At 46.8% G+C, this 10,826-nt stretch overlaps 1 protein-coding gene across 1 annotated transcript; it reads left to right on the top strand.

Annotated features, from left to right (window-relative positions):
• Positions 1-463: 463 nt before the first annotated feature.
• On the top strand, positions 464-5,872 carry LOC128137626 (alpha-ketoglutarate dehydrogenase component 4-like). The gene is made up of 4 exons (XM_052778737.1): positions 464-572; positions 1,383-1,446; positions 4,298-4,500; positions 5,779-5,872. The coding sequence occupies exons 1-4, from the start codon at positions 546-548 to the stop codon at positions 5,794-5,796; spliced, it is 312 nt and encodes a 103-aa protein (XP_052634697.1). The 5' UTR covers positions 464-545; the 3' UTR covers positions 5,797-5,872.
• Positions 5,873-10,826: the final 4,954 nt, after the last annotated feature.

The raw sequence follows: 10,826 nt of genomic DNA, 5'->3' as shown, positions 1-10,826 counted from the left end.
CACTTGTGACTGTGCTATATGCTGATTAGTGAAGCAGAGCATCCAGCTGTAGACGCAATCTGTAGGTGCCGTCCCACGTAGCAAAATATGACACCACTAGGGAAAATGCACGTGAAGTGGAAGCATTGAGTTCATGCCATTGAATACTCAGCTAAGCAGTATTCTAAATATGGTTTTGCATTGACAATTGTGTTTTCAGTTTTTTGCCTGAAGAAACTCGTTCATGTTTTTATGCGTGTAATGTGTTAAAATATTTTTACTTTTGGCTTGGCACGTGATTATTAGCTTTAAAAAGGTGGATGGCAGGTCTCTTGATGGAATGAAAATAAAACAGGCTATCTTGAAGCGGGTTTTGTTGCCGTTGGTTGTTTTCCTTTTAAGGCGCCGCCCCTCAGGTTTGCCGTAGTCGGTTTTTGACACAGCCCTGCGCCGGGCCACGCCCCCCTGTGGGCGGTGCCGCGCCCTGTGGGCGTGGCCCGGCGCTGCCCCTCAGGCGCGGGTGGCGGGGCGCGGCGCGGCGGCGGGGGGTCACCACGGGCAGTAAGATGGCGGCCGCCACTAGGGTCGTTCAGGTAACGGCGGGGGGCGGACGGCCCGGGGAGGGGGTGGCTGGGGCCGGGAGCCCGGCTGGGGCGGCGGGCCTCGCCTCGCGTGCTGCCGCCCAGGCCTGAGGCGGCCGGGGCCTGAGGCGCCGCTGGGGGGGCCGGTGTCCTTGGCGCGGAGGGAGGAGGCGCGCGGTAGGGCCCGCCCGGTGTCGCCGGTCATTTGATGCCGGTGGCCTGGTTCTCTAGTACCAAAGGATGCTACAGGGCAGCCCGCACCCATCGGTGGGCTGTTCAAGAGGGGAGGGGGCTAGCCGGCAGCTCCTTTCTAAGCCATCCCTCTTCAAGGTGAAGGCGAGACGTGGGGTCTTCTTCAAAAGACGCGCTTGAAAAATAAGCAGTGTGGCTTCGACTCCCAAGCTTTATAATTTACAGTCTTGTCTTACCGGACCTCGTCAGTCCCATCCAGCCAGCTGAACAAACACGTACCGGCAGAGCACAGCTCGCCGTTCTTGTGCTGAAACTTTATAATTGTGTTTATGCCACTGCGGTAGCCGTTTCTGCGCACACACACGCTGACTGCTGTGAGAAAAGGAGGAGAACGCTTGTTCCTGCTCAGGACGTTAGGGTGGAGGACTGCCTTTAAGGGTGAAGTGTCTCTGCAGGTGAACATAGAATGTTAATAGGTAATAAGTTTATCAGAGCGGTGGTGCAGAAAGCAGTGGTATAGAAGTGGTTGTTTAATACGTTGTATGTTCCATTTTATTATTGCAAAGGTAATGTGTGTCTAGAAATATATTTTACTCTCCCTGTTTCTCCTGCTACCTTGCCTTGTTCTAGGTAGTCAAGCCACATACTCCGTTAATTAAGTTCCCGGACAGAAAAAGTAGTCCCAGACCTAAAAGTAAGTTATTTAATCTCTAGATACAACTTGTGCCGCCTTTCTTTGCATTAACTGTTTATATAAGAACCAGCACACAGTTTTTCTGCTTCAGCTACACGACTCAACTGATTTTGAGCAGGGTTTCTGAAACACAGTTGTTCTAGTTTGAAGGCAATGCTTTGACTCTTCAGACTCTATACAGCTGTGGGAATATACATAATACATGCATGGCTTTGTTTCTTGGTCAAGGCAGATTCACAAAGATTTCAAGTGTTGCTTTTCTACTCATATAAAGTCCCATTTTTCTGAATACTAATATTTGCTTGAAAGGATTGTGCCCAAGTCAGTTTGAAGCAGCTTTAGGCATTCGGTGGTACTTGCAGAAATGTTGCTGCATTTTCCTCGTCTCTTCTTTTTTTTTAGTTGGAGCGTGTGATGTCTGTGGTATTTAAAACCCAGATTATAGCTGGGAGAGCCATTCCACTGTACATTTTAAGAAGCGTTTCCTTGTGCTACTAGTTAAGGCTGAGAAAAAATCAATTTCATTGCAATCTTTGACATTAATTTTTATACCCATAGCTATGTTGATATTTAGAGGATTCCCAATATGCTTACATTTAGACACCAAAGTTATATGAGTGGTATGTTGATACTCCTTTTGAGTCAACAAAACATTTGAAACTAAAGTAGGAGACATCTTAAGAAGCTGTTATATTATTCTCACTTGTTTAGAAATCGTACTGTACCACATTATTTGCTGCAGCGTTATCTCGTTTGTGATTCAGCTTTAAGTTTAGTTTATCCATTAACATTACAAAGTATCTACAGAGCACATCAGTGCCACTTCTGACTTACCTGTGAACTCTTCAGGAACTATTTTCTGCAATAACTTTCTGTCAGAATTCTGTATGTTGTGTACCGTTCAGCCAAATGCACCACCTCTCATGCCAGTGCTTTCTCAAAGCCTTGAAAACGTGTTACTTACCTCGTTTATCTCTGCATCAGAAGATTTTTGTGACTGTATCTTTTAAGCATGTTAGACTTTTCTACCTTAATGAGGTTCTGTCATGTCATTAGTAAATTGCAATCTACCTCATCTTGCTTGAATGCTGTAGCAGTAACTGTGTTTCACTGTGCCAGACTGTTGCTTCTACGTAGCCAAACAGAGCTCTGCAGATCAAGACTAAGCTTTGAGGGGTGTGGGTGCTTGAAAGGCTAGCCAAATTCTTTTACCATATTACTACTGCAACATGACGGGTCTCGAACAGGGAAGGGAAGAATGTAGTAGAGACTGTATCTGAGCTAAAGCAACAGCAGTATTAAGTCTGGTACTTTGGAGTCTTGACTTCTGATGTTTTTAATTGGCTAATGCATCTACTCCAACTACACTTCAGACTAAAACATACAGTAGAGGAAAATCCTTGGCAATCTCTAGACATTTTTGTGGTGTATGAAAAAAACCTGGAGAAACTTTTCACATAGAAGGTGTGTTATTTCTTGAAACAAAAATAGTTTGCTCGCCCTGTTCAGAATATGCTCCTTCCAATGGACTCTCTTCCTCTTCACTCTGCGTGGGACCTTCCATTGTTCCTGAACCACCTGATCAGCTTGGGACTTTCAGATACAGTCTTCAGACTGAGAACATCTGAATATGCCTCTCAATGGTGGCGTGGTTTTTTTTTTTTACCAATAAGGTTTGATCACATTGCTGTAGGTGTTTGATGTCCCAATACTGCCATTGACTCAGACTCACTGTGGCCAAAACTGGCTCCTCTCCTTTGTCCTCATTGGTCTTGTTGGAGGCAGGAGGGAGAGAGGCAGGCAATGCTGTGGTATTTTAACTTCTCACATTCTTTGACTCATCCAGTCTTGATGCTGCTTATTTTACAATTATATAGTCCCTCTGTCCCAGACGTTAGATGTTTCATCTGTCTTGCTCGTTTTTCAGGAGCACTGAGAGGGACTTGCTGCGGAAGCATTCTGCTTTATCAGGTGTTTTAACCTTATGTAGAGAGGTCTGAGTGCTCATGAAGTAAACATACTGCTGTGAGACTTGGTCCTGGCTGGTGGGGTAATTGCATACTTCCAGTGTAAAATCAGCCATGGTGGGACAGACCTAAGGTTCAGAATGCTGACTTTGACAACACTGCCCTTTTGTCATCTCTTCTCCTGTCCTCAAACTCAAGGCGACTTCTCTAATGGGAATTCCTTAAGCCTACCTTCTGGGCCTCACGCATAAAGTACTTGATGCACTCCTTGGTCTCTGCATTTCATAAACATTGATTGCTGATGCCCGATATTTGGTGGTCATTTTGCACATCATTAACAAAATTTGATATGGTGCCATTTTGTAATATTAAAAATGGGTACAATACTGCATTGCATGTTGTGATATGTCATAGCTGTGAGCTTTATTGTTCTGTAAGCCTCTACCTCTTTTTCACTTGTCTGTCTTTACAGTCGCAGTACACAAAAAGCATCATCTCAGTGGATCTTAGTGATTTATCTTTGTTTATCTTTCTACATAATTGCCTACACACACACATTTATGGTACTTTATGCTTCTTCTGTAAGTACAGCTTCCCAGTGAAAAAGCCTTTGTTAGGTTATATGCCGATTTATCTTCTGTTTCCACATCAGTATTTCTGCCACTTAAACATGCTTTCTCTCATTGTCAGAATTTTTTCACTTTGCTCTTGATATATTTAAAAACAATAAAAGCAGGTTGTGAGAAGCAGAGTGTCTCAATTCTTTTAGGTATTTGTTATAATGAAGAAAATTGTCAATAACTGGTAACTTTTATTGCCTGCTCATTAATTAATTTTACAGTCTTGTTATATTTCTGTAAATGGTCTTGCAATGTGGGTTTCGGTACAGGAATCTCTACAAGCAAGTGTGCCGTCTCTCCATGCTTCAAAAGCACAGGACTCTGTAGGAGGCAGATCACCGGCCTTTCAAAGTATTTCACCTGTTAGTAGAGTACAAGGTACACCAGACACTTCTGAATTAGCAAGAACCTTACCTCAGAAATACAGAAGGAAACTTATGTCAGACGAAGAGATTGAATATATTCAAGTAAGTTTCATTGATTGGTGTGTATTGTCTGTATTTACCTAGCATTTAGCTTGTATTTCTACACCTTCTTCAAAGTTTCAGACATGGTATTACATTGCAGTTCTTGCTAAGTGTGTGCTCTGAGCTTTCACTGCTTTGATGCACTACACCCAAGCTACAAATTCTTAATACAGAGGGTGCCCAACCCTCACTAATTAGTAGCTTGTGGTATTGCTAAGTAGAGAGATACGGACTTAAAACAGACATGCAGATAGCTTGCGATAGTCATGGCCTATGTTAATCACCGTCACTACCTGTTTTGTAACAGCTGTTTAATGTGTAATTTGAATGCGCTGGACAGGAGCACGGGAGTCTGCTCTTAGATGAGCAAAGGCTATTACCAGGTGATTGAAGTCCAAAATACTTCTCAAACTAGTTTTTATAAGTTATTTATTAGTAAGCTAACTCTTGTATTTCTAGTAGTGGAAACATTTTATTAAACTTCATACAATTTTTTTCTGCAGTATTTGCAAATATGGTATTGTACATGAAAGGCAAGAAGAACCTGCTTTTGTTCTCAACAGTGTTCAGTCATAAACACTGATGCTTTAAAAGGGAGAATGCACAAAATATGAAGAACTCGTGAGATAGTTGTGACTTGAAATGAAAAGACGCTTGCATGGTTTTGTTAAATGATAAGGACACCTAACAGTGTAACCATGTTAGTAGAGGAAAGCAGTTTTCCTGTGTGTGTGTGGGTAGGGTACTATAATTAGAAATAAAATGAGTTATTACCCATAGTAATACCCTTCTTGACCTCTAGCATAAATTTTCTCACGGTGAGGTAAGTTGTAAAATAATTTTCTTGGGAAAATAATGAATTGTGAATACTTTCTGATTTCTCATAAAGATTGTCATAGCTCACCTTGGCTTTGTTTTTACTTTGCACTTTGGAATTTGGGCAGTGAAAATAATTCTAAAACCTGTGTTCGCTACTGCTGCGTTTGTCAGACCTTTCTGAAGTGAGTAAGAGTCAGGTTTCTTCAGAGTGGGAGAGTGGAAGCATCTGTAATTGTAGGTCGCAGGTGTTGATCTTTTCGTATTCTGCCCTGAAAAAAGTGGGAGCTGTTGCTGGTAGATGTTGATACCTGACACTGTGCATGTTCTTGTATGGATTAAAAATCAATGTATAAATCAGAAAATAGAAGTCTCTTAGTCTGTAAAAGTGCAAAAGAAGCTTTGATCTCCATTTCCCTTCCTTTAGTGGAATGTATTTAACTGTCTGCTTGTCTTTTACAGCGTGGAGGTCCAGAATAAGCACGGAAGAGAGTTTGTTGGCCACTGTTGAAGTATTGTGTTCACAATAAAGGCATTTCCTTAATATTAAAAACAATTGCATAGTAATAGCTTTAATAAAAACCCATATGAAGAGTGAGGTTGACACAACACGCTACATACGAGTTTGTGATTGAGAAGGATTTTCTGTTGATGGCTGACTAGCAGTTGAATAGATTTGATGTCCACCCACCCCATTAAAATATTTTTCTAATGAGCCGTTTGCAAACTTGACAATCTAACGGAGTCATTTTATTTTTCTACTTTAAAAGATTCGGGTGTCCCACGAGGAGCAATTTTGCGGGCGGGAAAGGGACACTGAAGCATTCTCTGAGACATGATGGAGGCTTTGTGGTTGCGACGCAGCCTCGGCCGGGCAGTTGCGTAGCAGCCTTTCTTCCCCGAATAGCCCATCTGAGGTCGGGAGCAAAAGAAAAACAGGTTCTTCTGGGATAACTTCGGTTGTCAGCTGTTTCAGCAGACAGCCCGTTGCCTCCGGTTGCAGGTAGGCGGCCACGGTACCCCTGATCTGAGCGCCGAGTTTGCAAGGGGCAGGGTAGCGCGTAGGCCTTCGCTACGCCCTCGGGCGTGTCAGAGGGAAGCGAGCCCCTGCGGCCAGAGGGCCCGCGCCGCGGGCAAGTACCGCCGCCGTTGGGGCCGCGCCGGGCAGCCCTCTCGGGCGCGGCGGAGACACCGCCCCGCCGCCCCCGCCCCGCCTCCCGCCGCCCCCGCCCCGCCTCCCGCCGCGGGCTGCGACGACGCCCGCCCTTTCCCCGCCCCCGCCCCCTTCGCACCGCCTACGCGTCCTTGGCAGTGGGGGGCGGGGCCTCAGGCGGCTGCGCGCGCAGGGGGCGGGGCGAGGGGCGCGGTGACGCCGGCGGTTGCCAGGGGCGGGGCTGGCTCGCGCGCCGGAAGCGGCGCGGGGCCCGGCGCGGGCCGTTTTTAAAGCCCCGTCGCCGGCCTCGCTGCTGCTGCCGCTGGTGCTGGTGCTGGTGCCGGTGCCGGTGCCGCTGCTGGTGCCGCTGCTGCTGCTGCTGCTGTCGCTGCCGCGCCAGCCGCCGCTGCCGCCCACACCCTCCCCCCTGCCAGCCATGGACGCGCGGGCGCGTGCCAAGCGCTACGAGAAGCTCGACTTCTTAGGAGAGGGGCAGGTGAGCGGCCGTTGGGGCGCGGGGGGGGGGGGGGGCGTGGAGGGAAGGCGGGGCGTGTGTGGGAGCCCCCTCGGCTTCCCCCCTGGCCCGCCGGGTGCGGGGGTCCCCTCTGAGAAGTACATCACTTAGAAAGTGGCAGAGGTCCTTTTTTGCATCAATTGCCCCAAGATCTCATTTAGTGGAAAAAATGAAAAAAATTATCCTCCCACATTTCTCTCAGCCTTTCTCTTCTGAGTTTCCCTTGGTCTCACTAGGTCGCAGCAACAATCAGGTTTATTGTTTCACAGGGACATTTCTTAGGCATGTGTTCTCCTTCTTACCATGTCACATTTGCATTGAGGAGTAACACAGATACCCTAGGACCACTGCTAACACTCCAACTACACTTTTTCCCCAGAGCTCCAACCTTTTAGATACTCTGATTTCACAACTCAAGTATTCAGGAGCATGCAATACAGGCTTTGCAAGGCTTCTCAAAAACAAACAAACAAACAAAAAAAAACCCACCTAAGCTTTATACACATTTAGAACTAAAAGAAACAATAGGTGTTCATACATGATTTTATGTCTTGATTTTCTCACCATTTCTCCATGTTTTGCAGGGTTTAAATAAGAGCCCTTTCAAACCCTATCCAAGAACCCCATATCTTCCTGCATATGACTTCTCTTTTCAATCATGAAGTCTCTGGGTTTGGGTCTAGTCTTCCTAAGACTTCAGTTTCTCTCTCCTTCTCCTGTCCCTGTAGACTCCAACTTTGCTCTAGTCAATAGTCATTTGTTTTCACCATTCCCTTGAACAATCCTAACCAGTTTCACCAGGTGTTTTTTCTTCTACAATTGTTTTACCTACCTGTCCCCTGTCTTTATAGCAGGGCAGCAGCCATCTATGTGTGCTCCACTTGAATATATGACCATCCACTTTTAACAGCCCTCACAATGACCCTGGCAGGGTCTAGTAATGCATATTTTCACAACTAGTGGAGACATTATATGTTTTCACACATAATAGAGTTCACATGCTGACACCAAGACACCTCTTGGCCAAACCAAATACCACTGCACAAGGCTGACAAGCCAGGGGTGGATTTCCAGTATGTCAAGATCACAGGCAGATCCACTTGCACGTAAGCTCATCTCCTAGGTACGCTTCTGTAGGTACAGGTGAGGCAGGACAGCCGGTGTAGCGGGATACGTGTCCTCCTGGCGGGCTCCTTTGAGCCAGGTGTCCTGCCAGGGTGCACAGCCTGGGCAGGGGTGCCCTTCCACCACTCCAGCCCAGGACACCCAGCACCACCACCAGCCAAGAGGTTGCCACCAGGCACGGCTGCTTGACATCCGTGTTGAGGAGGCGTTCGGTGATGGCCAGCTGAGTAAATTGGCAGGCCAGCGTCTGGGACAACACAAGGCTTGTGCATGCTGTCACCACCCAGGAGTCACAGGCGAGCCACTGCAGGGCGGCAGCCTGCCCCAGCATGCCGCATAGTCCCACCCTTAAAAAGTGCTGAGGATCCATGCCTGCATCCCCCGGTCTTCACAATGCTGTCATTTAATTCACACGTCTATTTTTTGTGCTTCTCCCAGTTTTGGTCCCAGAAAGCTCTCCCCTGTGTCTCTCTAGCCTTCTTCTCTTCCCCCCTCTGCACGAGTCTGACCCAGCAGGTTGATTCTCACCCTCTGCCCGCTCCCACAGCACTCGGTCTCCCTGCTCGGTTCCCGGGCCACCCACCCACCCACCCCTGCCGCTGGTTTGCTGTCCTCTCCCTTGTGCTGTTTGCCAACATCTCCATCTCCCGGACGCAGCGCACACGGCATGTAACTAAACATCTTTTTTTTTCCTGTCTCCAAACGTTATCGACATCTTCTGGTTGATCCATGGGCTTCAGGGAACTTCAGGCTGTGAACTGAGGGCTTTTGGACAGGAGGCAGGACCGGTGGATTAAGCTTTGAAGGGGTCTTCACAAGGCAGCTGAAATAGCAGAGCCGGCATTTCTTTTAATAGGTTTATGCTTGCCATGCAGAGCTCCCCACCTGCACTGGGAACAATTTGCAAATCTCCAAATAAAAAAAAAAAATCTTTGACTTCTGACCAGTGAAATTCTGTGTCCTGGTTTCAGCTGGGACAGAGTTAATTGTCTTCCTAGTAGCTGGTACAGTGCTATGATTTGAGTTCAGTATGCGAAGAATGTTGATAACACTGATGTTTTCAGTTGTTGCTAAGTAGTGTTCAGTCTGAAGGATTTTTCAGCTTCTCAAGCCCAGCCAGCTAGAAAGCTGGAGGGGCACAAGAAGTTGGCACAGGTCACAGCTACGGCAGCTGACCCAAACTGGCCAACAGGGTATTCCATACCATGTGACATCCCATCTAGTATATAAATTGGGGGGAGTGGGGGCGGGGGGAATCGGCACTCAGGGACTAACTGGGTGTCGATTGGCGGATGGTGAGCAACTGCACTGCGCATCATTTGTACATTCCAATCCTTTTATTATTGCTGTTGTCATTTTATTAGTGTTATCATTATCATTATTAGTTTCTTCTTTTCTGTTCTATTAAACCGTTCTTATCTCAACCCACGAGTTTTATTTCTTTTCCTGATTTTCTCCCCCATCCCACTGCGGGGGGGGGGGGGGGATGACTGAGTGGCTGCATGGTGCTTAGTTGCTGGCTGGGGTTAAACCACGACATTCTGAAATTTTCATTTGCCAGCAGCCATACTTCTCTGTGCTCCGACACCTCCACCTCTTCCCACTTAAAAGTTTACCCAAGCTCATTACTTCCAAGAAATCCCAACATGCAGCTGGCCATTGCTGAGACTCATTCAACACATGATGCTAGCAGAAGGGGACTTGAAATAGGCAAGGCCGGTATTTACAGTCCCCCTTCTTCTCACTTGTCCAGTCTCTCCTCTCTGAGACACTTGATCCATATCCCTTTCCCTGTGCCACCCCTCCCCAACTCCACCTCCCTTCAGATCAGTTGATTTCTGATTTCTTTGTCCTGCCTCAGTGCTGAACTAAGGACCAAAATCATGTGTTGGGATGTCCCTAAACCAGGGAGTTTGATACATGGCTAGAAGAAAGCTGCTATCTCACGATATGGGCATTTCCAACCTTCTGCCTCAATGTTGCCACTAGTTTCAGCTGGACATTTTAGTCCCCCATGCTCTTCTGTAGTATCTCCATGAACGGTTACACAGTTTGCATGTCATCCAGGATGTTGTTCCACTTTACCTGTGAGTGAAGCAATCTCTGTGCAGAGACCTTACTGGTACACTGGAGGTGGGGTGAAACCAGCTGGGTGTCAGGCACTTCACTGATAAATACTAAAACTCACCACTGTGGAAGATTTCCCAGCTTCGTGACCATTACCAGAAAATCCTGAGCAACCTAGCGCATGCATGAAGAACCAGCCATATAATAGCTTCACAAGCAAGATCAGGGTTGGGTAGAAGCATGGTCATGTTGATGCCGTCTCCAAGAAGTGGGGGCACGAACAGAGGGAGGCTGACTGTAAACACTGCCACAGGCAGGAGCACCAAGTATTGGTTATTCAAAGCAATGAAAGCTCTCAGGCAACTCACAAGGCACGATCCAAGGTTTCTGGCTCATTCACCAAATCACCAGGCTGCTGGTCTTAAACAAAGAATCTGATCCCAACAATCTGTGTAATTAGAAAATCATCTAGGAAATGAGGACCACACTATGCTTTTGTAGCGCAAGGAAAAAAGAAAAGATACTCGGTGAATGACGGGCAGCAATGCTCCTGAGGAAAAGCAAAAGACTGAATGTAGTTTTGGTGGAAGTACCTGGATGCTTGGAGCCGTCAGCAGGGAAATCCTCTCCTGCTGCTTGATCCTGAGAGTG

This window comes from Harpia harpyja, chromosome Z, assembly GCF_026419915.1.
Source record: "Harpia harpyja isolate bHarHar1 chromosome Z, bHarHar1 primary haplotype, whole genome shotgun sequence".
NCBI lineage: Eukaryota > Metazoa > Chordata > Aves > Accipitriformes > Accipitridae > Harpia > Harpia harpyja.
The sequence above is the reverse complement of the archived record's forward strand: the minus strand, read 5'-3'. Positions and strand labels throughout refer to the sequence as shown.